The sequence below is a fragment of the Lissotriton helveticus genome, chromosome 6, assembly GCF_964261635.1.
Source record: "Lissotriton helveticus chromosome 6, aLisHel1.1, whole genome shotgun sequence".
Taxonomy (NCBI): domain Eukaryota; kingdom Metazoa; phylum Chordata; class Amphibia; order Caudata; family Salamandridae; genus Lissotriton; species Lissotriton helveticus.
In genome coordinates, this window is record NC_136067.1 from 1,121,628,538 (window position 1) to 1,121,656,430 (window position 27,893).

Sequence of the window (27,893 nt, forward strand, 5' to 3'; positions counted from 1 at the left end):
TACAGTAGACCGCAACTCCACTCGCGACGAAAAGCGTCTCCGAGCGAGTGCCGCCTTGGAAATTCCAACGCGCAGAACTGAAGACATTGCGCTTTCTCTTCGGTGGCGAATAGATCTAACCAAGGCTCTCCCCATCGCTGAAAGAGGCCTTGCGCCACGTCCGAGTTCAGACGCCATTCGTGATCCATCATGCACCGACAGCTGAGCTCGTCCGCCCTGGCGTTCAGAGATCCTGCCAGGTGTTGAGCCACCAGGGTCACGCCCTGGCGTTCCAGCCACTGCCAGAGGTGCAGAGCCTCCTGGCAAAGGGTCCACGACCCCACCCCGCCCTGTTTGTTGCAGTACCACATGGTGGTGGTGTTGTCCGTGAACACCTGCACTACACTCCCCCGGACAGAGGGGAGGAATGCTTTCAGTGCTAGACGAATCGCCCGTAACTCCAACAGGTTGATGTGGAGCTGGGCCTCCGCCGGAGGCCTCTGATCTCCGCCTCTCCCATGTGGCCTCCCCAGCCCTGGAGAGACGCATCCGTCACAACTACGTGCTCCGGTTGGGGAAGGGAGAGGGATCTGCCGCTGACCCAATCGCGGTCTGTGAGCCACCACTGCAGCTGTCTCGCAGTGCCCTCCGAGATCAGGACGTGGTCGGATAATTTGCCCTGATGCTGGGCCCACTGAAACTTCAGGTCCCACTGCAGAGCCCTCATCCGCCACCTGGCGTGATGCACCAGTAGGATGCAGGAGGCCATCAGCCCCAGAAGCCGCAGCGTCAACCTGACTGAGACCCGGGATAACGGCTGAAAGATGGGAATCAGAGCCTGAATATCCCGGACCCGCTGTTCGGGAGGATAAACGCGAAACCGCGCCGAGTCGAGAGCCGCTCCGATGAAAAGGAGCTTCTGAGAGGGGCACAGGTGTGACTTCGGCACATTGATGGAGAACCCCAGCCGGTGCAGGAGATCTGCCGTAGTCTGGAGGTGGCTGACGACTGTCTGGGGCGAGCCCGCCTTCAACAACCAGTCGTCGAGGTAGGAGAAGACTGAAACCCCCAACCTGCGCAGATGAGCTGCGACCACCGCCATCACCTTTGTGAACACCCGTGGGGCGTTGGTAAGGCCGAAGGGGAGCACGGTATACTGAAAGTGCTCGTGGCCAACCGTGAACCGCAGGTAGCACCGGTGGGCCGGCAGGATGGGGATGTGGAAATAAGCGTCCTGCAAGTCCAACGCTACCATCCAGTCCTGGGTCCAGGGCAGCTAGGACCTGAGCCAGTGTCAGCATCTTGAACTTCTCCTTCCGGAGGAAGCCGTTGACGTTCCTTAGGTCCAAGATAGGGCTTAGGCCCCCTTTGCCCTTATTGGGTACCAGAAAGTAGTGGGAATAACAACCACACCCTACTTCTGGCCCAGGAACGCGCTTGATGGCCCCCTTGGCCAAGAGGGGCGTAACTTCCTCCTGCAGAAGTCGCTAATGATCCCCCGATACACGGTGGTTCTGCGGTGGCATGGCTGGAGGAGTCGCCTCGAATGGGAGGGAGTAGCCCCTTTGGACGATCTGCAGCACCCACCTGTCCGAAGTGACGGTGCGCCAGTGGAGGTGGTGATGGCGAACCCTGCCCCCCACTGGCGTCACATGGGCCTGAAAGCACGGACTAGGAGGGTTTTGAGGCGGATGCTGCGGGGGAAGGTGTGGACTGACCTCGCCGTTGTCCCTGACCGCCGGGCGTTGGGTATTACCCTGCGGGGCGTGGCTGGCAGCATGCGTGGGTACACCCCTTCCGTGGCCACAAAAGGAGTGAAAGGCAGCCGATTGCTGGCGCGGGGCCGAGAGGCCCAAGGACTTGGCCGTAGCCCTGGAGTCCTTAAAGCGCTCGATCGCATGGTCTGCCTTGTCGCCAAAGAGGCGACGGCCATCAAACGGCATGTCCATCAAAGTGTTTTGGACATCGGCTGAAAAGTTGGCGGACCTCAACCAGGCGTAGCGTCTGACCACCACCGTCGTTGCCATCGCTCTACCCAGTGAGTCGGTGGTATCCAGCCCACACCGTATAGAATATTTGGCTGCATCCCGGCCCTCCACAAGGGTTTGGCCGAGTTTGGCCCGTACCTCCAACGGACACTCTGGCAGCACTTTCGCAACCGTATCCCACAGAGAGTGGGTGTAGCGGCCCAAGAGGCATGCGGTGTTGGAAGACCACAGTCCCAGACTAAGGGACGAGAAAATCTTTTTGTCGTACTGCTCGTACCTCTTGGATTCCCTGTCCGGCGTTGCCGACAGGAATGCAGTCTGGGAATTGGAGGCCTGGATGACCAGGCTCTCGGGGGTAGGGTGGGTGGACAGGAAACATGGGTCGCCTGGGGCTGGGCGGTGGCGTCTGGCCACGTTCCTATCTACGGGCGAACCCGTAGCGGGCTTGGACCAAGTGCCCAGAAGAACGTCGGTCAAGGCCTCATTAAAGGGCAGCAGAGGCTCGGCCGAGCTTGACTGCGGTTTAAGGACCTCAGTGAGGAGATTAGTTCTCACGGCCGCGACGGGGACCTCAAAGCCCAAGGCCTTGGCAGCCCTCATCAACACCACACTGTAGGTTGCCCCCTCCTCCGAAGCCACGGTAGGAGGGGAGACAAAACCAGTGTCTGGAGAGGTGTCCAGGCCACTGGCCTCCCCGAAGTCTCCTGCCCAGTCCTCATGAGACTGACACTCTCGGGTCAGAGGGTCCTCAGACCCCTCCCAATCCCCTTCATCACCCATCTCCTGAAACTCAGGGTTCTCAACGAATGGGGCCTGTTCATAGAAGTGAAACTCCCCAAACGACGTCTGGAGCGGCGCCCATCGGGGCCGTCCCGACGTCGGAACAGGAACAAAGGGGGCATCGGGGAAGGCGCCGCCCGAGGACGGCGCCGGAGGCGACACCTGATGGTCCGACGCCGGGGAGGTCGTAAGGTCCACCGGCGACGATCCAGATCCCGAAGAAGGTCTAGCGTGGTCCCGCGGCGCCGGGCCCGAAGGCGCCAGCGGCGCCGGGCTCGCTGTACCCTGCGGCGCTGGGCCCGAAGGCGCCGGCGGTGCCGGGATTGTGGGAACCTGCGGCGCCGGGATTGTGGGAACCTGCGGCGCCGGGCCTGAAGGCGTCGGCGGCGTCAGGGCCGAAGCCCCTGACCCGCTAGAGGCCCCAGACGGGTCCACTAGGCCCGAAGGCGCCGCGGAGCCCGTCGGAGGAGAGAGTTTCCTCATGGCCATGAGGAAGCGCTCGATCTCCTCCAGCGTCGCGTTGAGCCCAGGGACCGGAGGGTGTGGAGCTGGACGCGGCGCCCACGTCTCCGACGGAGCCACGTGGGTGGTGTCACCCGAACCCCCGGCCACATCGCGCGAGCGTCGGGGGGAGTCCGCAGAGCGATGACGCCTCTTGGACTTCTTGTGCTTCTTACCTGACAACGACTTCGACCCGGAGGAGTGCGGCCTGTCCCTCGACCTCCCGTGGGACCGAGACCTCTCACGGCGCGGGACCGACTGCCGGAGTTCGAGTCGCCTGCGGGACCGCTCCCGCCTGGCTTTTGAAGTGAGGGCCCGGCAGTCGGAGCAGGCCTTGTCGTCGTGATCGACGCCTAGACAAGTTAAACACAGGTGGTGAGGATCCTGACCGACATCGTGCGGTCGCAATCCTCGCAGTGCTTAAAGCCAGGCATCCCTACGGCACCAATTGGAGTCGAAAGACTTCGAGAAATGATCAAAATGATCCAAAAAGTTAGTCAAAAATTGACTAGGGTTACTGCTTTTTCCAGATCTGCGTTTGTTGGCGCGGAAAAAAGAAGAACTGACGTCAGCACGCGGAGGCGGCATCTAAGTACTCCGACGACGTCATCACGGCGCCCACGACGCCGACGACGGACGCGGAGCCGCAGACGACGCCTACCGACGCGCAAGGGTACTGCTATGCAAAAATTTCCGGATCCAGTCTGACGCCTGGGGATATTCTAAGGTAAGGAATCTAATACTAACATGTCTCTTTCAGATATGTATATATTACATAATTCTCACATTTGTTATTCTCCCCTTAAAAAACCCATGGACTGTAAAGCATTTTGTTAGTCCTATCCATAGAGGCATTAAATAACATCGCAGGGGGTTGCAGTGTTACATCAGTTACCAAATTTACACTTTGATGCAAATGGTGCCTAAAAGTATCAACAATGACATGAAACAGTGGTGTTGTATATAAAAATAATGATCAATCATTTATTATAAAACAGAATAAAAACACATTAAAAATAAATGGCGACATATACAGGGTAGATGCCCAATTTATAATAAGATTTTCAAACAAAAACATACATCATGTTTACAAGATTACTATTATATCATTATACCATCATTTATACAATAAATTCTATAAAAAGAAATTTGTCATGGGAACGAAAATACTTTCTTCCCATGACAAATTTCTTTTTATAGAATTTATTGTATAAATGATGGTATAATGATATAATAGTAATCTTGTAAACATGATGTATGTTTTTGTTTGAAAATCTTATTATAAATTGGGCATCTACCCTGTATATGTCGCCATTTATTTTTAATGTGTTTTTATTCTGTTTTATAATAAATGATTGATCATTATTTTTATATACAACACCACTGTTTCATGTCATTGTTGATACTTTTAGGCACCATTTGCATCAAAGTGTAAATTTGGTAACTGATGTAACACTGCAACCCCCTGCGACGTTATTTAATGCCTCTATGAGTAGTAAGAGATTTGATTCATAGTGAACCCAGGAGAAGGTACTCTGTTTTTTTATATTGTTGACCCAATCCTTTTCCTGATAGAAAGGGTAGCTCCCAGATAACTTTTTTATGTTAGTCCTATCCATACTTTGCGTTTGATCTTGTGCAATAAATATTTTAATAAATACATATAAAAATGTTGAATATTAAATATATCCTATTTTGATTTATAATACATAAAATGTAAAATCAAGGTTCAATATTTCATTATATATATGTACACGAAAAATGAATATAAATAAACATTTTAAATGTATTAGTGCAAAAAAGTCAAATATGTGCAAAGTCTGCTTATATCTGTGCAAAGATGTGCACTGTTTCTTTCTAAATGGGTTTGAATATAAAAAAAGGGAAGGGGGGAATACAGAATAAAAGCCCAAGTGGGCTTGATTTGTTTGTGGATAACTGCGTCTACACTGCCCATATGATCTTGTTTACCCAATACACTTGTTTGTGAGAGTAATGTGATTCCACCTATGAATATAGAAAAAATAAATCTTAAAAGCAGTTTTCTGTTTAAATGACACACCCCGTAAGGATTCCTCCCGAGCATGCCCTTTGGTCATACTCTTGCCGATATATTTATCATCATATCTCAGTTTACAGGCATGTATACAAGTCCTCTGTCGCATTAAGGCCGTTCGGTGTCTTGGTATTTAATTCAAGGATATATCTGGTCTCAAGTAATCTCAGGCGCGCTTCCCTATCACCTCCTCTGTGGAGCGGCTGTACCATATCTATAGCATAATAGTTGAGGCACCCCTGATCACCCTTGTGGCACAGGTCGACGTGTCTCGCCACTGGGTAAGCTTCATCCTTGTTGATAACCGCCCGCATGTGCTGGAGTATGCGTTTGTGGACCTGCAGCTTGGTGCTGCCCACGTACCGTAGCCCACACGCACACTCCAGCACATACATGACGAAATCTGATTTGCATGTTATTTTCTTGGTGATCCGTTGTGGTACCTCACAAAATGGGGACATATAGGTCGTCTTGTTCTTCCCCATGGTGCATGCCTTGCAGGTGGCGCATTTCAAAAAACCCTTACTTGCATGCAAAAAGTTGAAAACAGAACACAATAAAAAAGGCACTTCAATTAATAAAAATAGAGAATAATTACTGACAGGGGTGAGTCCTGGCACCAACGCTCTTCAACTTATTTATGTCTGACCTTTCGTCAGAACTGGACATCTGCAATTCTCATACGCCAAAGCTGGGAGGGCTTTTACTTTCTAACCTCTTTTACGCAGACGATCTCGTACTGGTTAGCCAGACTCCCGTCAGTCTCCAACACTTATTGGACACAACTAGTTGATATTCAATATCTAATGTATTAGCCATAAATCACGACAAAACAATGGTTATGAGGATACATCCAAAGAAGGAAACCTATAAACATTGCTGGTATACAACAGATTCATCAATCGAAGTAGTTGACCTATATAAGTATGTAGGAGTGATGATGGATAATAAGGGGACTTTCAATTTACAAAAAGAAGCAATCAAAAGAAGAGGCAACACGATCGCAGTAGCCATAAAATCGATCAAACAGAAAACTGCCGGCCCTAGCCTTATTCCACTGCTACAAGTCTGGCAAGCGAAACTCATCCCGGCAATCACTTATGGGAGTGAGTGTCTGAGGGGAAGAGATGCACTTACTTTGGATATAACTGTCTCAAGAGCTGCCAGGATAATATTTAATTTACCAAAGTACGTCTCGCCAGCCCAAATAAGGCTAGAATTAGACATGCAAAGTCAAGAAATAGCCCGCAAAGGAGCCTTGCTAAGAGCTGGTATAGGATAAAAAAAATCTGAAGCAGGCACACTGAACTCACATTTATGGAATGAAATACACCTAAAGAGGGAGTGTGCAGCAAGGATCTATTTGACAGCATCAATAGATCGTCTGGGACTCAAGGAACTTTGGGCTGGTTCAGGGTCCTATCATCGTTTTAAACAAATTGTAAACAAGACAGTGAAAAAGCTATCACTAGTAGAAGACAAGGCGATACTTACAGAAAGAGCCCACGGGTGGTTTTTGGTCCAGAGCTATGACAAACCCTCTCCACAACCATACTTAGGCACGGGTTTTAATAGAAATAAGAAATAAAAATACCTTGACGTTCGGTTGGGTATTTTACCATCTTTACCGCATCTTCCCCCGTGGAAACGACTCCAGGGTCAGTCAATATGCTGCCTATGTGAGGATGCCAATGAAAGTGTATTAGACCTATTATGTATATGCAGAAATTTACAGGCCGAACTGCGACAGTTACTAAAAACCGCTCTTTGTAAGCAGGCGGATAAGAACCTGCAGACAAGCTGTGAAGGAATGTTTCGGAGATGGAGATGTACAGCTAGCGTGTCGCTTTGTTCAATTCATGGAAGTGGCAGGGGCAAAAGCTCTTTCGTTAAGCAACCGGATCGATTATTCTTTGCATCTCATGGCCCCTTAAAGCGTTACATTAAAGCGAAATTGACATTTTCTGGTCACTCAACACCCAGACGATATATGCTTAAGTAGAAAAGCGAACAGCAATTTTCCTTCGTTGATGTTAACAACCTACCGATGACGGAACAGTACCTTTCTCTTTGAGAATTGAGCCTTTTCTTAATTTATGGTGTGTGAAAACAATTATTGACAACTGCTCTACGCATGTAAATATAACTCATGAAAGTTTTTATATGTTTTATTTTTAAAAAAAATGGTTTTAGAATATGAACTCTGCTGCTACTACGCTTTTTATATGGAAATTGTAAAGGTTTTAATTAACCAAACAATAAATATTACTTACTTACTTACTTACTGAACATAATGGTACCATAACAATAGAAATCTAATAAGGAAAGCCAGAGATGTGACTTTTTAATGTTTTAATAAAAATATCACCAAAAAGCATTAACCACCAATCACGGTCAGCTTGTTTCCCTTGACTTGTACACAGGCGTGATTTAAAGCTGACCACGATGGAGTTCGGGTTGGATACAGAAACCAGGTTCAACACGTTCAGAAGTTTTGCCTTCTGACTTAGTCTCTGAAATGGAAGTTAAAAATCCTCAGCGAGGCAAGGCAGCAGACAGTGGTGGGAAAGGCTCCAAAATGAGGTCCCGGTGAAGCCAGTAACTTTTGCCAGGAAAGCTCAAAGTGGGAGATATTCATTATTTGTACCGAAGGAAAGTCCCTCACAAACCGGCTACTTTTGGTGCCTTTGCCCAGTGATGATCTCTACATTCGGTCTTCGTCACTTTTCGGAGCTCAGATTTATCTAGCGGGCAAAGTAACAAGCTGAAGACGAACAGGGATCCATGAGGCCGGATACTCTCTGAATGGCATCTCTCTGAAATGGAATTGCTGCTGCGGAAATGCTCTGAGCTGGAGCAACCTGATTCTTTGGCCCAGGCGCAATGCAGCTTCATTAAACTGACTAGGTAGGTTTGTCCCAGTTTACCGGAGTTCTTTGGTGCAAAAACGTTCATAAGTCCCAGGTTTTCAGGATGTTAGGAAGAGTGCCCTTTAACACAGTTAAGGGTCCCAGGATCTCAGGAACAGCACTGGGTTTGAAGACTCACTCCAGCAAAATCCCCCAGTAGGGTCTAGGTTAGGTCCAGTATGAACCGATAAGCTGGGCTCTTTAGGAAAAGGGCCTCTAGCAGCTGGTTGTATCCCTGTAGCTTAACAGGAGGTCAGCAAGGTGGCCCTTGGAGTCCCCTTCATTACTTCACTGCCCTGGGTACAAGTGGGAGCAGTCCAGTCTTTCATGTCTCCTCCCAGATCTCAACAACAGGTGCAGCCAGGTTTCTGTCTTCCACAGGTCCTATGGCGTACCAAAGTCATGTCCATGGGTGCCATATTTAGCATGGCACTAGCCTGTGGGTGGGTGTAACTCCTGGCCAGTCCCTAAAAAAAAGGGAACGGGTTCCCTGGGGTAACACTACTCACTTTTGTGGACCTTGCTGCATGAAGTACAGCAAACAATCCCACAGTGCCCATCTCTTCCTAAAACTAAGATGGCAAAACCTTCCTTCTCTTGTGCAGAACTCCTAGGCCCACCCCAGAAGTGTGGTCTCTCTAAACAAGTTCTGAGGGCTGCTCCTCTCCCACTGTGATTGGTGGGCAAAATAAGGCCCTCTCCAGGTGTCAGCTCACATTTGCCTGTGATAGGGTATGCCTCTTTGAAGTTAATCAGGTTCCTAGAATTAGCCCAGATGGTCCTACTACCTGAGAAAGAGAACTCATCCACAATCAAGGCTTTTTTCTAAGCTTTGAGAGCAAGTTCACACCTTGCCAAGGGGGCTATAAAGCTCCTGGCTAACAGTTGGAAGCTCATGCAAATAGGCTGCTGGAGGCTTTAGGCAGGGAAAGAAACATTTTTTAAACTACCTTTTCCAAAATATTTATCACAAATCTAACTTTACCAGTAAACTGGGCTTGTAATAACTATTTTAAAAAGTCCAGTAATTAATTGTGCTGCTGTTCCGTAGTCAGAGATAACATTATTAAATTAAATGTTGTAACCCAGTGTTTTCCAATGAAACATCTAACCCTGCTACCACAAAAATAGCTTATGGGTGCCTTGCCACTGTAAAGACAGGTTTAACAATAAACTTTTACATAGTCCTGCTTTCCAATACTATGCCCTCTGCCTTATAGGCAGTACAGCCTAAGCAGGGGTGAATTATTAATATTTAAAAGAAGGGTTTAGGCCTGACAAAAGAGGATATTTTGGCAGGTCGAATTCACAGCTTGAAAGGTGCAAAGAAAAGCTACAATGGTAGACCTGCAGTCATGTTTCACTGTCACTATAGTGGGTAGCACAATGGATACTAGTGACATTTAACTTAAAGGCCTTGGGTACACTTTATACCATATACTAGGGTCTCATAGGATTACGTTAAATAAGTCAATTTGGAGTTTAGCCCATTTTGACATGTTTTCTAGGTCGGAGTACATGCACAGGGCTGTGGTTAGCACAGTCCCAGTGCAAAAAGTCAAGAAACCAGCAGTGAGGGGCGTGGCCAACTGCCAACGGGAATGGCCGCACGGTAGCCGAGCTCCGTTGCACCACTCCCGAAATATCCGCTTAAATTGATTTGCCCCGGCCGAATCATCGCCCCTAGGGGCTTCCTGAATGCTGTGGCTGCAGCCCGAGGTGCGGGCAAACTTTGGGGTCGATCGAGACTGCTGTTTGAGGGCGGCTCCATACACCGGCTCCACCTGAAGCGGCCTCACCCAGCGGAAGTGTCGCCGTGCGGCGTAGGTGTGCTACGCAACACCGCAGCTGGGGCCTGGCCCGCGAAGAACCGACCGGGCGATTCTAGCATCCTGACTGCATTCCGCCGCCTCAGAGCCTACCAGAGGGGTAAAGGAGCAGGTTGGTGACGACTGAGGTGAGGAACATATAGATGTTGCTCTATGCGGTCCCCCCTGCGCTGCCGCGTATCTACACCATCGTGAGGACACATACAGGAGCAGGAATCTCCCCGCATCCCCAGCGCCCAATGTGACTGTCACCCCATCCAGAGGCCAGAGGCCTGCTGAGATTTTGGATAAGAGGCTTGCCCCAGGACTGCAGAGGCCTCGGACTCCCACAGGGCCACTTTTCATCTACGAGCTATCCCACATATAAAACTGGGCTCCTGGCGGGGATACTAAAGTATTATTTTGCTGCCAATTGAGTACTGGGGCTCAGCAGTATTTCCCTGAGGGTGCATGGGGGCGTGGGTGGCCCAGTTGGTAATAGAGGCAGAGGCGTAGGCTGCTGATGCACTACACACAAGGGGAAGGAGTGAACTACTACTACAGCCATGATTTGATCTGGGCCTGATGCACTGGCGGAGTCCCGTGAATCTGTCGGACATGGGGTCACCAGATCGGAGGGCTACGACTCTTACCTAAGTGGGGGTATTTCAAACTCAAAGCCGCAGTGAGTGACCGGAGCCCCCCAGGTGTGCCCGACGGGTGCATCCCAGCATTGTATCGATGTGGGGCTGGAGGGCCATGTGCCAAAGCCGACAAGCCAAGTGGGTGATCCCACTGCAGGCGGCGGTGAGTAGCAGTCGCTCCCTAGCCCTGCAACCTCACCCTTCCCACGGAGCTGAGATGGCGATGGGCCGCAGTGTAAGAAATGCAAGGCAAGCCAAACTGGAAAAGTTTGCATGGCAGAAATCTCAGGAGGAAAGGCCTGGCACTACCGGAGTCCAGGGTGAGGACTCGGAGTCTTCAAACAAAGATCTCCTAGCGGCAATCATCACTGTGCGGACCTCTCTTGAAACCTGAATAGACACTGTAGCCACAGAAATAGCCCTAATGAGGGAGGACATGAAGAAAATGGCGGACCGGGTGAGCACAGTTGAGAGCACGACTTCTGGTGGCGGACACAACCCTCCTCAAGAAGCAGGTGACTGACCTGAGCAACTCCCAAGAGGCGAGGGCAATACAACTCGATGACTTTGAAGGCAGAATGCGACGCAATAACATCCGAATTCTTGGTATTCCGAAATGGGCAGAGGGGCCAACTGCTGATCTGTTAGTCGAGGAGCTGATCCTACAGCGTCTCCAACCAAGAGGCCTGTCCAAATGCTTCTCCCTTGAACAAGTCCATCGGGTGCCAGGGGTTAGCCGAAACCAGGAGCCCCTCCCCGTCCGCTTCGGGCCCGAGTATTTAATTTCCCCAACCGTTACTTGATTTTGCAAACTGAGAGAGCAGCCCCCCTCATTGACAATTGAAAACAGTAAAGTTTCATTCTTCCCGGACTTCACCTTGAGGGCCCAGAAACAGCGCAGGAGTTTCCTGGAAGTGAAGGGAGCTCTCAGGGACCAAGAGATCAAATATGCCATGTTGTTCCCGGCGAAGCTCCGAATTGAATCCGATGAAAGACTGTGGTTCTCCACCAGGCCGGAGAAAGCTTGGGACTGGCTTGACGGTTGGTGCACAGTTGGTAAGAAATCACACAAATCTACACCTACGTGGGAGGTACCAGTGAGTGGCGTCAGCAGAAATGTTCCCCGCCACCCTCTGATTCAGAGTCTCGGAGGTCTCTGGGATGATAACGGATAATGCACCATTCATGGGGCTGGCTTGAGCTCTTTCTGTCTCGCTTGGGCTACAGGGACTAAATGTTGTGTTCCTGCCATGGTTCCTTATCATGTCGTCTGAGGGACAGACTAGTGTGCCTCTGATCCTCTGATGTCTGAAGATGCTGGACAGTCAGGATTTACAAATCTGTGACTCTATATGACTTGAAGTTTCATTCAATATATTTTTTCACACCCGGCGGCTTTTAGGCCGGAGCTAGATACTTGGTTTCACGTTTGCTGCCCTAGGGAGTGGGGTTGTACACGTTCCCGAAGTTGATATGGGTGGGCGACAGGCACTCTGCAAGTTGGGGGCGGCGGGTGGTTTCTGACACTATGGAGGAAGGCAGGGTGGGGGAGGGGGGCTCAATCTGGAAGGGAGGGGTTTGTTCATGTTTTTTTAATGTTTTGTATCAGTACTCCACAACGATTGGTTCTCCAATGTCACCAATGGGTTCACCACAATTAGTCCACATAAAGTTCAATTAAGCTGCCTCGGGCCACCAACAATACTCTGCTATGTAATGGAGGGAGGGCCCGGGGACCCCCTAACGGACGAGTTCACCTGGCTGCACACATCTCTCAATGATGGGATTGATAGCTCATGGCTTAACACTTAGTTTGTCCACGAGGAATGACAACGGCCTTGGGGCCAAGATTAAGAGAGGTATTGTATTACAGTATATTAAACGGCAAAAGCTTGACATAGTGATGCTGCAGGAGACACACTTGGTCGGAAACTCCTGTGGGGCTCTGAATAGAAAAAGTTACAGAATGGTAATCTCTCCGGACTTACCTCGGGCTCCAGAGGTGTGGGGATTCTTATCCGTAAGGGTTGTCCATATATCATCCATAACACCTGGACTGATGCTAAGGATAGATACACAGCAGTCACGGGCTCCTGGGAAGGGCGTGTACTTAATGTTGTCTCTGTCTATGCTCCCCCAGGACTACAATGACTGACACTACGTGACGTAGGCACCTTGTTGTTGGAACTGCCCTTGGGGGTGCTAGTGCTGGGGGGGATTTCAATCTCACAATGAATGGTTCTCCTGACCATCTGCCGCCCCGGGAGGACCCACCGAGAGGCTTGCAACTCTATGAGTTTGCTAACGCACTGGGAGTGTTAGACATATGGAGATGGCTTAACCTGCTACACACACATTTCACATTCTAATCTGGGGCGCATGGTAGCCAATCTTGGATAGCTTACATATTCACGCACACTCGGGATATCCACGCCTTCATAAGCGCGAGCCGCCTAGCCTGTGGGATTTCCGACCACTCTCCAGTCCTCACAACTTTTGGCATACAAGAGACTAGACGCCTTGGTACTGTTAAAATACAGCCATGGGTTTTAAAGATTCCTCAGATCAAAGAGGCTCTCCGAAAGGATATCGAATTATATTTTGCCGAGAACGTGGGCTCCGTTGACTCGGCTGTGATGATATGGGGAGCATTCAGGGCAGTCATAAAGGGCAGAGCATTGTTGTTAATTGTGGGTTATAGGGCTGAGCGAAATAAGTGGGTGGCTGAGCTGAAAGCAGAGATGTTGAAACTGGAGGATGTGGTGGCGCGGGACCCCAAGCAAGCTGACCAACATTGCCTTACAATCAAACAGCAAGATTATAGACAACTTCTTTTAGAAGAAGCCACGCTGCGATCTTTGTCTTCCCGACATAGGATCTATGAGCAAGGTGAACGAACAGGCAAACTCCTGGCGTGGCAGGAACGCAAGGAGCAGGTGGCAAGGTGGGTCTGTGCGATAGCCAGCCCAGATGGCACACTTCTCACTTACCCTCAACTGATTCCTGACACCATTGCATCTTATTTTTAAGAAGTCTATAAGGTCTCACATACATCTCAGGCCCCAATGTCGGCCAACCTCTTAGCGACTATTAATGTGGTCAGCATTTCCCCACAGGACAGGGAGGCCCTAGAGGTGAAAATCACGGAGACAGAGATTCAAAAGGCCATACAAGATGTCCGATCCGGCAAGGCGATGGGCACAAACGGGCATCCAGTCGAGCTTTTTAAACCCATGACAACAATATTAGCTCAATAAAGTAGCAATATCCCTAGCACAGAATACATACACAGGACCTAATAGTCAGGTGATATTATGGTTGTCAGAGCTCAAGGAAAAACACACAGTGCCACCGTGTCAGAAATAAGATAAGCAAGGTAAATGCAAAATATAAAAACCCACATTTTTTTTATAAAAATATATCATTTATTACATACATGACAATTAAATACTCATATCAATATAATAAAAACAGAATCATGTTAAAATCATGTCCAAGAACCAAAGGTTCCAAAGAGAACAGTTGTCTTTTGAACGTCGAAACTTGGCACGTGGTCACTAGAAAATTGGGCTGGAATGGACGCCTGACTAAGGCAACGCCACTGTGGGAGCCTGACATCTTGGGACACCTCAGTCGATGCCCGGGATTTGACAAGTGGGACATAATTGGGATATCCATGGTTGGGGACATGTGGAATAAAGGAAAGCTGGCCTCATTCACTGACCACCAGACAAAGTACCAATTGGCACAATCCAAGACCTTTAGATACTTGCAGATTAGTCATGCAATTTCGACCGCCCTGCCAAAGGATATCCCTCTCCCTGACTCTTCCTCCCTGGAAGACCGGTAGTTATTGGACCCCATGGATCACAAGGCCACATCGCTCACTTATAAGAAACTGGTAAATAATCGTGCATATCCGATGTTGAAAGTGAGGGTTAGCTGGGAGACAGACCTGGGAAGCATAGAGGATGACGACTGGCGAGAAGCACTGGCGTCCCCCAGGGAGGTGGCCATTCCCATGCGCCTGCGGCTCATTCAGCTGAAAATTCTCCATTGGGTCTACTTTGACGCTAAGCTCCTATTTAGACTGGGTAGACACCCTGACCTGCTCTGTCTCCAACATTGTAACCAAGTGGGTGCCTTTGTACACATATTATGGGACTGTCCACAAATCAAGTATTATTGAGAAAAGATTACCCGCCAACTTGAGAGGACATGTGACAAGCCCCTAAAGTTGTCTCATCAGCTCTGTCTTCTTAACATTTGGGGAGCGACTGACCTCTCCCAGGCAGAACAGAATTGGGCCTCGATGGGCTTTATCATCGCGAAGCGCAAAATAGCACAGAAATGGGGGGTGGACATGGTCTCGCTTGTGGTTAAATGGGCAAAAGACATGGACACAGCTATGATTGCTGAGAAGAAGGTGTTCAAGGGATGGGTTTGCCCCAGGAAGTAGGACCATAAATGGGGAAGTTGAATAAGTACAGAAGAGATATCTGCATTTCCCCTACGGATGAGTTACGGAGCGAACGACAAACCTTGAAGGCCCAGCTGACAGCAGAAGTTGGGTCTCCTCCTACTGCCAATTAATAGACGAACTAACGCCAGATCTATGCCATTCAATATGATAGAATATGTAACCTTCTATTTGACAATCTATCTTGTAATTGGCTTGGCTTTGAACAGGGGCAGTGAACTACAACTCTCCTTGCTCACCTCAGATGTAAATGTAAACCTATTAGAACCAGGGGTGAGAAATGCCAATATGTTTACGATGTATAATATGTACCGATGCAATGTTATGTATGTTATGTTATATGAGTTTGTAAAGCGCGCTGTTACCCAAAGGTGTCCCGGCGCTGAGCACTGTCTGCCTGAAAGCATTCATCCCTACAACAGAACTAAGGCTGAGCTGGAAAAAGCCATGTCTTCAAGCCTTTTCGGAATTATAGGAATTCCGTGGCAGACCTTAGATGGAACGGAAGGTCATTCCATGCCTTGGTGGCTCTGAGGACAAAGCTCCTACCGTCCCAGTTCGCCTTTTTGGCCCTCAGAACGGCCGCCCTCTTTACGTCCATTGAGCGCAATGTTCTTCCGGGGACATACCATTGGATGCAATTTGTTAGATCTTCCGGGCAAGTCCCCCTCAAGGCCTTAAAAACCGTGCAGAGAGCCTTGAATTGGGCTCGTTGTTTAATTGAGAGCCAGTGAAGGTGGCGTAGTCCCTTTCTAACCGACACAAATCTCGGAGTGCCTGTAAGCAGACTGGCTGCCGCATTCTGTACCATCTGTAATCTGTTAAGATGTTTATTATTGATAGTCAGATACAAGCTGTTACAATAATCCAGGCGGGATAGAATGAGGACTGAGACAACTGTTCTGAAGGTTTCATCTGTAAGGAGGAGTTTTATTTTCTTCAGTGTTCCCAGAATGTAAAAGCTGGTAGACACCACACCACTACCCTGGTCCCCAAATGTGAGGGTGTTGTCCACAATCACTCCCAAATGTTTAACCTTAAGTGCAGGTAGTGGCGGGGGGCCCATTTCACTGGGCCACCATGCTGGAGACCAGAAGTTGGGACTGTTTCCAAAAATAATCACCTCTATCTTGCCTGAGTTCAACTTCAGGCAGTTGGAAGACATCCAGCTGGTTATTGCTACCATGCAGTCATGGCAGCTTGGGGCCTTTTCCGCTTCTTTACCTCTCTGCAGAGATAACACGATTTGAGTGTCATCAGCGTAAGAGGTTAACAGTAGCCCAAAAGATCTTATAAGGGCAGCCAGTGGTCTCACATAAATATTAATGAGCGTCGGGCTAAGTGAGGAGCCTTGTGGAACCCCACATGGGAGGAAGAATTGTTTGGATCTATCTCCCCAAAGATCTACTGTTTGAACTCTGTCGGCCAGAAAAGATTTCAGTAGGTTCCAGGCGACGCCCTGGACCCCTTCGATAGACGATCCATCAAAACATTGTGATGGACCGTATCGAAGGCAGACGACAGATCCAGGCATGATCAGAATGGCTGAACCTCCCTGATCTACCGCCTCCCGCACCTCCTCCGTGGGTTTAATCAAAGCTGACTCCGTACTATGACCCGTTCGAAACCCATATTGAGAAGGATCCAAAATGTTGTTATTCTCCAAGAACAAGCTTAATTGTATGTTCATGACCCAGAATTTTTGCAGGTAAGGAAAGGCGGGAGATGGGTCTATAGTTATTGGGAACACTGCGATCTAAATTGGTTTTTAATAAGTGGCAAGATTGAAGCCATTTTCCAAGCAATCGGGTAATGCCCTGCCCCCATTATCTGGTTTAATAATAAGGAAGTTAGAGTGTTAGAGATAACGATCAACGAGATTTTCATTGCCGCAGCCGGGCAAGGATCATTAGGGGAGCCGGATCTGCAACCCATCCATAAATTGTTAACCTTCTTATTCCCCAATGGGGTAAAATTATTAAACATGGGAGGGTGGTTGGTTTCAATGGACCTAATTGCCCAATCTCTAGCCTCATCCTGTTTATTGCAAAAAGAGGAGAAAATGACTTCAACTTTGTTTAGCAAAAAAGAAGCTAGGGAGTCACAGAAATCTGGGCTACTATGAGTAGTAGGTTTGGGTGGAGTTGTGAGATTAGTCACTGTTCTAAAAAGTTCCTTCACCGTGGATTTTGCTCCGGCAATCTGTTGGGAAAAATAGGCTTTTTTTTGCTTCGTGAAGTATTTTTTTATAGGCTATAAGACTATTTTTATAAGCTTTTTTGTTGGTCTGGGTGTACCCCTTTCTCCAAAGACGCTCCAGCCTCTTGCACTCCGATTTAAGGTCCTGTAGGTTCTGGGAGAACCACGGGGCGGAGAGAAGTCCACGTCTTGGAGCGCACCATTTGACAGGTGCCAGTCTGTGGCAGGCGGAGTCAATCCATCCCTCAAAAGCTGTTGTGGCTTCCTCTATGTTAGTGGGAAGATTAGGCACTGAGTCTCTTAAAACTTTATCAAAGTTGGCACCATTGATATTTTTATAGGCTCTTGTGGCTATCTTCTCCCTGGGCTTCGGGTAGGATACTTTGGTGGGGGACAGAGCATTAGCAAAAATAATTAGCATGGTCCGACTACGGTAGTGGCACTATATCCAAAATGGAAAGACTCGAGGAATTTGTAAAGATTCCGTCTAAAGTGTGGCCGGCCTTATGTGTCGGGCCTTCTACCCGTGGCAAAAGATCCCCTCCCCCCAATATTTGCATCAGTCTGGAGGTATCTGGGTCAGAGGTGTCCTCAATATGAAAGTTGAAATCGCCCAAGATGGTAAAGGCTTTAGCACAGAACCCCTCCTCTAGCAATGATCCATAGACTCCAAAAAACCACCTCTGGGGCCTGGGAGTCGATAAATGAGCATGGCTTTGAATGTATCTTGCGGCGCATAACTCACGCTGACTGATAGTGCCTCACAATCTGGATTAGAAGCAGCCGCAAATGAGAGCATTAGGCTTTTGTGATATATAACAGCTAGGCCCCCTCCTTTCCTCAAAGGTCTGTCTAGCATGTGACAAAGAAAGTCTGGGGGAGAGGCTTTGATAATGTCAGGCCCAGAAGCGCTGTCAGTCCAGGCCTCTGTGATGAAGGCCATCTTGACATTATGTTCCTCAATAAACAGGGAGCACTCGGCGCTATGTTTAACTAGTGATCTGGCATTTATGAAAAGGCATTTGAAGTCAGGCTCGACCATCGGTTTCTGCCTCCCTGCCTCCATTCTGCCCCTGGCTGAAGAATTGCAGGGCAGCGCCAGCATCTGAGGGAGTGAGTGGCAGCAATCAGTGCAGTACTTTGCCATGGCCTCAGGTTCAATACACGGCTGGAATCTGAGACAACAAGCTGTGCACCCTAGTGGGTATAAGTCCCTCAAAGAATCACTAGAGTAGATGAGGCGGTGTGGTAGCAAAGAATCAGGGTTCCTGGCCCTGAGTCCGGGCCAAACACGGACGTGCGCAGACGGACTTGCCTTTGGCACGCCAGTGGCGTGCCCGCTGCGCGCGTCCACAGCGCAGTCGCATCAGCCTCGGTATTTATCGTCATACCCAACAACTAGCCCGCTAACCTCCCCAATGGCCGCCTCTCACCACCCCTCGCCCCAGTAGTGGGATTGGTCGGCGTCAGGCGATTTCAGCAGTCCGGCCCATGGAAGCAGACAGAGTATCACGCAGAAGGTAAGTTAAATGCTGGGATTTAAGGTCCAGTGTTTTAAAGTGCGTATTAATAAAGCAGCGGCAGTGTAAGAATACAAGTGCCCCCATAAAAAGAAAACCACAAAGATTTAAAAACTATCTTAAAACAGACAGACTTTGCCTTCAGCGCGCACAGCTCACTCACACGGTCCTGGAGGGTATTGAACACAACCCTTCCCAGGCAAACAGTGTTGCGCAGTTGCATCGGCCTTGGTATTTATTGTCTGTCCCAACAACTAGCCCGCTAACCTCCCTGATGGCCGCCGCTCACCACCCCTCGCCCCGGTAGTGGGATTGGTCGGCCTCAGGCGATTTCAGCAGTCGGCCCATGGAAGCAGACAGAGTATCACGCAGAGGGTAAGATAAATGCTGGGATTTAAGGATCTAAAAACAGACAGACTTTGCCTTCAGCGCGCACAGCTCACTCACACGGTCCTGGAGGGTATTGAACACAACCCATCCCAGGCAAACAGTGTTGGAAAACAAATAAAAAGTTTACAAAAAAAACAAAACAGCAGCCAATATAAATGAGGGTGATAACGTAAAATGAGGCATTTTTCTACAATCTGTATCTCCAAAACCTACACGAGATGCAGAGCTGTAAAATGACCCCCTAATATATATTTCATCCAAATAAATAACTGTTCAATTACATCCTCAAAACAAAATCCCCAAATATTGGCTTTGTAATACATCTCCTGTGTGTTATCAGAAAAGTATGAGGAAATGATACAAAGAAAGAAAACAAAAGGGATGAGCACAGCACAGTCATCTGACAGCTACAACACACAAGGATCACAGTACTTCAATTTCTCATTCCATACCTCCAGAGCAGCCTCCTTTTGGTGAAGTGATGAAAGAAAACGTTTCCAGTCCTCCTTAGCTGTGCTAACTTTACTCTGAACACCTTTTCCCTTCTCCGATGACAGTATACTGCTCAAAAGTTCACCTTTGATGACAAGTGCCTGTAACTTTTTCTGCCCATTTTCACTATCAGATAAGAACTCCTGAAAGAAAAGTAGTAATGTTAGTTGTGCCTTGACGTGTCCAACCATCATCTATGTAAGTGTTATTACTTTATATTGTTGTTCAATTGTCATTCGGGTTGTGGTGAATAATGATTTGCAATACCTAGCAGTTTTGCTTTATCAATTGTATTTAATTCCTAAACATCTACATTACTCCTCAGTGCACCAAGTTGATGTTTCTACATGGGTATGTATATTTGTGTTGCCTGTTCAGACTATGTCCCCTCATTACCCACTTCAGAAAAGCCGGTAACATCCAGTAGAACCATAAATTATACATCGACTCAGCAAAATAAATGTACGGCAGGCAAACAGTATTTTCCATACATTTTAAAATGCACCAGGTACGTCTGCCCTGGGAAACATCCTTTAGAAAGCGGAAATTACTATGCAGTGCCTTTGCCACACATTTTTATCACACACATTTTTACCATGCATGTCTATGCCACGTATGACTTTACCACACATGCAAAGGTCTGTTTAAGATGAGTATAAATGTGTGTGTGTCTATATATACATCGGCACATTAGCCTTCCTCAGCGCCCAGCACCTGACAGAAAGTCTCGAAAAGCCAGCCTGCCGCTCGTTGTTAATGGCGCCATTCCGCTCCTCCCCCATGCGATTCCGCTCACCTGTTGCGGTGCGGTGGGTATCTGCGCACCACAACCCCCAGAATGCATCATGTTTACACAATCCAGGCCGGTGTGATAGAGAAGGGTAAATGGTGTTCCAAGTTGGAGTAATAAATCGGAGGCGAGGAAAAAAGCAGCAGGGTTTGTAGGCTGATTCAGGTTGTTCCGTTAAACCAAAGTCTCTCCTTGGGCCCCCTCAAACTGTCAGTCCTTCAGTCCTTCAAGCAGGGCAAAAAATAGAGCAGGGGCATGGTGCCCAATGAGAGGTATCCCACCTCAACCACTCTGATCACCATGCGAGAGGGACGGGTTCCGGACGTATCCATAACTGGAAAAGTAGCAAACAGTTGTGAAGCTAGCCAGAGAAGTTCGGACCCTTCACGACAGGGGCTGGCTGCAGTGCGCCTCTGGTCTGTGCGCAGGAAAACATGCAGGTAAATCCATCCTCAAAAGAAGAAAGAAGCAGCAGCCCGGAGGGGAAGTAAAAGGAGGGGCTTTATTCAAATAATGGCAGTCTGGTGGCGGCGAATGCATTTCGGCACATTAGCCTTCCTCAGCACCCATATATATATATTTGTGTTTAAATGAAAAACAATTGAATAATATCACATCACTGTGGTTTTTAAGGTGTGATTGCCCATCTGTGGGCTTTATTGCATTCAATTTTGTGTGTATAGCGGAGTTACATGATAGAATATATGTCACTCTAAGATGGCGCTCACCTTAAACACTGTGATGGCAGTCCCTTGTCCATGTCTATTACCATTTGAATGCTTTATCAACATGTCGGTAAACATTGTGTTGAACACACACTGACGAAGGCAGCACGCCGAAAAGCGTCTGTGTGAGCCGTTTCCGCGAAAATAAAAACTGCGTGATTGGCAAAACTCCCTCTCGAGTGCTGTTTGTCTTCTTCATTATCTGAGGAGGAGTTGGAGCGTTATGTGACGCGGCGTCCACGAGCCGCTGACAGCACCCGCCCGAGAGTGCGCGGCTTCCTTCGTGGAGAAGGAGCGTTTGGAAGTTAGAAGCTGCGCACCGCCATTCCGCACATGGGGAATCGAAGCAGAGCCTGAAGACAAAGTACGGAGGAAACCAGCTGGCTGCCCGCCGAAGGTTTCCCGAGGAAGACGTCTCTTTGGTGAGCACGTTTGGATTTATGTATCCCCATTGCTGCATGTCAGCGAAAACACTGCGGAGCATTACGGCAGGGCGTCTGAAGGGAGATAGTGCCGGGCGCGACCAAGCGGGGGGCCACACTTGTCTCAAACACGGATAAAAACAGTGGGAGACGTTTAGTGTAACGACATGTTTTCTGATGCAGAGCGAAGAGAAGCAGCTAAATGCATGTTTAAGCGGCAGGAAAAACCACCTGACAAAACTATCATGCCCGCAGCTGAGGCACCCAATAATCAATTAACAGCTACCATGATGAAGCTTGAAAGACTTCACGAACGGGAGATACGGAAATGGTGGGAGGCAACAAGTCTTACCAACTACATTGAGGAAGAGAGAGTACCCCGGGAGCTAAGGGTCCATATAGTTCCAACATATGAGAATCCTGACCCTCAATTGCTCACAGACTGGTTTGAACACACCTCGACCTACTGTGAAGGGACTTTGAAAATGCTAATAAAATACGCGTGGAGCGACAGAGAAAGAGCATTAGCTGAAATTGCTCTAGTAAACACTGAGCTGGAAAAAGAAACAGAACCAAAAATAGTAACATCTATTGGACAGATGAAAGATCAGATGAAGGCTCGGCTTGTTAAATATGAGACCAAAATCAAGCTTCGCAAGCAAGAAAAATATGAACGCGACGCAAATGATTATGAGACAGGTCGCGTACTAACATATGCGAAGAAATATGACGCTCCTCGCAAAGCTTTACAGAAAGGGACAGGCGGAAGGGCCGGAACGGTGGCCGCAACTGATGCAGTTACCTCGGAATCCGAAGTGACTGAAAACGAGTCTGGAGAAGACCAATCTGACCCAGATGAACGCGGCAGCAATCGCACATCGCAGGCAATCCAGCCTGGAAGGAATAAGAGAACCCCTTTTCAAGAGGAATTCGAGGTGATAAAGAAATCCTGGCTCCGGGGCGGAAAAAACAAACCGCCAGATGCGGGGACATCGGGACCAGGAAAACCAGGAGGACAAGGAGAGCAGGAGGCGGCAAGAAGAGGCAGAGGAGGCACAGGAGCTTCCCGCTGGACGAACCGCAACAGAAACAAAAAGTAGTAACATCAAGCAACATTGGCTTTGAAGATCAAGCCAATTTAACAGTGGTAAATCTAACAACAAGGGAACTTACGAACCAAGAGGAAGAAGTTCTTAGCCTCGGATTAACATTTTGTCCCAACAGTGAGTTGGAGTTTACACAAACAAAAATTGACTTGTTCCGATTTACAAGGAAACTAAAGCTCCATAAGTATTTCAAATTGCGTCCACATTTACAAGATAAAGGCAAAAAAGGCCCCAGGATAACTGCAACTGATGCTCTTAGCAGTAGAGACTTACAAACAGTCGAGATCCTAGAAGGCCTAGAAATGGAACAATCTCCCAATATTGGACATCTGAATTTGGCACAAAGAGCTGAAATGCAGGGAGTGGAACAGGATAGAGAGGAAGGTGGATTCAAACCCGTCTCCATCTTTGTTCCTCAATCTCCATGGGACGCCATTGACATATTTACGGAAGCAATGAATAACGATCTAATGGAATATCGGAAAACAGACCACCATAACCATGAACATAATATCACAGAACAACAAAGGAACGCCCTGAAGACCCTCATGCTAGATAAAAATATCGTGCTAAAACCCTCAGATAAGGGGGGGAACGTGGTTTTAATGAGTAGGGACTACTACAAGGAGGAAGCTCTGAAGCAACTCTCGGATGAGAAATTTTACAAGAAATGTACCAACGAATCATACCAAGAAAGTATAAGTGAATATGACAAACTAATTCAAAAATGGTATGACCTTCAGATGCTAAGTAGAGATGAACACCTGTTTCTGCGAAACAACTGTCCCATGACACCGACATTTTACCACCTCCCAAAACTGCATAAAAATCGTAGCCACCCTCCAGGCCGTCCAATCATTTCCTCTATTGGGAGTTTGACAGAGAACATGTCCCAATTTGTTGACAATATCCTGTTCCCGTTGGTGTCCGGTTTGAAATCTTACATCAGAGACACAAAAGACTTCTTGGTGAAAATACAGGATTTGGAATGGAAACCGGGGTATTTAATGATTGTATTGGATATCGCTAGCTTGTACACAAGCATTGAACACCAACATGGCCTGGAGGCTGTGAGGTATGCTTTGGAACAGGGTCAACTACGTTTCGCCAGACATAATAACATGATTCTGGAGTTCATTGAATTCTGCCTGACACACAATATATTTCTGTTTGAAGATCAACTATATATACAGAAGTCAGGGACAGCGATGGGAACCTGCTTCGCTCCCAGCTACGCAAATTTATTCGTGGGCTGGTGGGAGGAGCAGTTTCCCAGGAGCTGTAAAATCAGGGAGCAGGAGGGTAAAGTGGTATGCTGGCATCGTTATATCGATGACTTGTTCATCCTATGGAACGGTGGGGAGGAAACAGCAGATGAATACATAAACATACTTAACAATAACAACTTGAATCTGCATTTCTCGGGTTCAGTGAGTCCGGTGGCAGCGGAGTATCTGGATCTGAGAATATTTATTGAAGGAGAACATCTTCATACCTCCCTATATAGGAAGGAGACTGCTGGCAATTCTACACTCTTTGCCAGCAGCAGCCACCCTCCTCAACTTATCAATAGCATTCCCTATGGGGAGCTATTGAGGCTCCGCAGAAACTGCTCCAGAGATTACGACTTTGAGGCGGCTGCCTCTGAGTGCGTATCTCGTTTTAAGAACAGGGGGTATGGCGAAAAATGATTGAATAAGACACTGACTAAAGTAAGGAAGATCGAGAGGGAAACCCTTCTCACTCCTAACCCTATAAGGGAGGAATGTGAGAAAAAGGCAACCAAGAACAAAGGAAAATTCAGGCTAATCACCCCGTACTCATCAGGGGCATCAGATTTGAGAATGATGCTCAAGAAAAACTGGCACATTCTGTTAACTGATAATGTACTTAGGGAAGACTTACCAACTCACCCACTACTAACCTTCAGCAAAGCTAGATCAGTTGGGGATATGCTGGTCACGAGTCACTTTGATAAATCTGCTCCCAGAACTAACACCCTAAGGGAGCAGAAAGGCTTTTACCCCTGCGGCCGCTGTAAAGCGTGCGCAGGCAGTAAACGGGTCCTGGCGTACACAATAACAGAAACAAGGAGGAAAATGACCATCAATAAATTTATCACCTGTACCACGCAGCATGCGGTCTATTGCCTACACTGTCCGTGTGGCCTTCGCTACATTGGAAGTACAATTAAAGAACTTAAATTAAGAATACTAGAACATCTTAGAGCGATAGACAAAGCGGACCAAGCCTATCCAGTGGCTCGCCACTTTGCTGATGTACACGGGCGGGATCGGAACAAGCTACAATATTTTGGAATAGATGTTGTACCTTCAAATGTGAGGGGTGGAGACCGCTTGAGGAGACTCCAGAGGTTGGAGTCGAGATATATAATTGACCTCTCTACGAAACATCCTAAAGGTCTAAATAGTGGGGAGGAGATGGCATTCCATCTGGGCAAATAAGAGGCATGGCTCACAGAAAAAATGATACAAGAAAGGTAGAAGTTAAACACTGTATGAGCACTGCTGCGAAATGTAAATATACATGTGATGTCCCCCCTTAGTAACATGTTTCGAAAGAAGTATCTGATGTTTGCTGTAGCTTGTAATTGAAATCCTGATCACACAATACTGATTTGAATTTGACTCGATTAGGTTATGAATAACCACGATTTGATGATTGTATAATATGTAATTTTATCAAATCTTCACTTTATGGATTGAGGTAATTATTCCTAGATTTATGAACTATGTTAACTGTGTAGCAAATGCAATCATGCAATCGTGACTTGACAATGACTTGACAATGAATTGGGGAGACCTAACAATACTGACATGATTTGGGTTTTAGAAGGTTTAAGGGTGAAAGATTATTCTTTCTTTTCTTGAATGAGTGAGTTAGGTTGATAAATTCGTAGTTGCATAATGTACTATCATTCTTAGACAATGACGAAGACACAACCCCATATGATTCATTCATTCATTTATTGAGTTGATAATAGCAATGCAATGTTTTGCCCCTTTCTTCGCTTGCACTACAAATATAGATGGATGTGTGAACATGTAATGATGAGGAACACTAGCCGATCCACGGCTTAATTTGTGTTTAAATGAAAAACAATTGAATAATATCACATCACTGTGGTTTTTAAGGTGTGATTGCCCATCTGTGGGCTTTATTGCATTACATTTTGTGTGTATAGCGGAGTTACATGATAGAATATATGTCACTCTAAGATGGCGCTCACCTTAAACACTGTGATGACAGTCCCTTGTCCATGTCTATTACCATTTGAATGCTTTATCAACATGTCGGTAAAACATTGTGTGGAACACACACTGACGAAGGCAGCACGCCGAAACGTGTCTGTGTGAGCCCTTTCCGCGAAAATAAAAACTGCGTGATTGGCAAAACTCCCTCTCGAGTGCTGTTTGTCTTCTTCATTATCTGAGGAGGAGTTGGAGCGTTATATATATATATATATATAGTTAAACTCTTGACATCCTGTGCTTTGGGCCGCACTCAGACTAACGCTTTGTTCTCTGTTTTCAGCAGTGCACTCGTCATGTCTCTTAGAACATAGTTAAGTGATTCCTCGCCCAAACGTGTTAAAAGGTTCATAAATGTTCATAAAAATCTTTGTGTATAAATACGGATATAAATATTAATTTTAAAAACATGTTAAAAAACGGACATAATGGCAACATAATTAAAAGTTTCTAATGCAACTTCAAACTGCTTAATGCAAAATAATCATTGGGATGATGTATTGTCATCTACAATCCATCCTGTGCAAATTTGCTAATTTTAAAACAATATTTGTATAAATACATGTTGTTAAAACAAATAATACACAATAAAAAATATTTCTCTCAAACCTATCACAGTATTATTTCTTAAAGCTTATAATTCCCTTTTTATACCCCCTTGTTTTTATTACTGGATAATCGAAATATTGCCTATTTGTTTGCCGCAATTGAAGTATCGACTTTCTTGGGACCCGCACATTTTTTTGTGTGTTTGGGTTCCTATGTACAGTACAAGATATGTGTAAAGTGTGCTCTAATAGTGCTTAAAGTGCTGGTTTGATGACCCGATTTTCTCTTTGTTCATCACTAAAGTGCCACCGTGCCTAATACATTATTTATTTAAGCAGTGTACCATGACCCAATGGTACTACTGATAAAAAAAACTGAATTTCATTAAAGGAAGAAGGGACAGACTAAAATATCTTAATATATTTACATGGTTTTATTCTCAGTAGGGAGTATTTCTATTAAAGCCAAGTGAACAGATCTTCAGTTGTACTTAATCCGTGTGGACTCTTACTGTCAAGCTCTAAAATATTTTGTTTCGAGTCTTCTGAGTGTTGCATCTCTATTCCCTCCCTGTCTTAGCAGGGGGACATTATCGATTACATAGTACTTCAACTGATCCAAGTTGTTATTATGTGTTTCGTTGAAGTAGCGGGCTACCGGATAGGAATTATCATTATTGGTTATTGCCCGTAGATGCTGGACTTGGAGACGGGTGATGCCAATATATCTCAGTCCACACGAGCATTCTAACACATAAACTGCAAACTCAGATTTACACATTAAAAACTTACTGATTAAACTGGGTTTGTCGTTGAACGGTGTGTGGTATATGGTCTTACTCTCTCCATATTTACATGCTTTGCATGTCGCACACCTCAGAAAGCCTTGCGTTTGGTGAGCCAATTGGTATTTGTAGGAACTTCAGGGCTGCTGCTGACTAAATGGTCACTAGTACTGCATGCTTTTCTAAATGTAATGATAGGGGAAGTTGGCATTTTATCCCTTATTACTGGGTCACTCAAAACAAGGTGCCAATTCTTTTTGATTATTTTCCTAAGGCTATTTCTTTGTTTATTGTAAGTTAAAATTAGCCTGGGATTTTTGATTCCGTTATCCATGGTATTAGACTGCTTTATTTTGCTACATGAGGGTTTGAACAGTAAATCACTTCTCGACATTGATTTTGTGCTTGCAATAGCTTGATCTATAACCTTATGTCCATAGTCCCCGGCTAGTGTTGTGCTGTATATAGATCATCATCATTACTGCAAATCCTACGAATA

The 27,893-nt window shown here is 46.9% G+C and overlaps 1 protein-coding gene across 1 annotated transcript in view; it reads right to left on the minus strand.

The window, feature by feature from the left end:
* SYNE1 (spectrin repeat containing nuclear envelope protein 1) overlaps window positions 1–27,893 on the minus strand; it is a 2,361,447-nt gene that overhangs the window by 1,283,031 nt on the left and 1,050,523 nt on the right. The window contains exon 57 of the mRNA XM_078648775.1: window positions 19,707–19,889. Within this exon, the coding sequence (XP_078504901.1) occupies window positions 19,707–19,889 (183 nt within the window). The remainder of the gene's footprint in view (window positions 1–19,706; window positions 19,890–27,893) is intronic.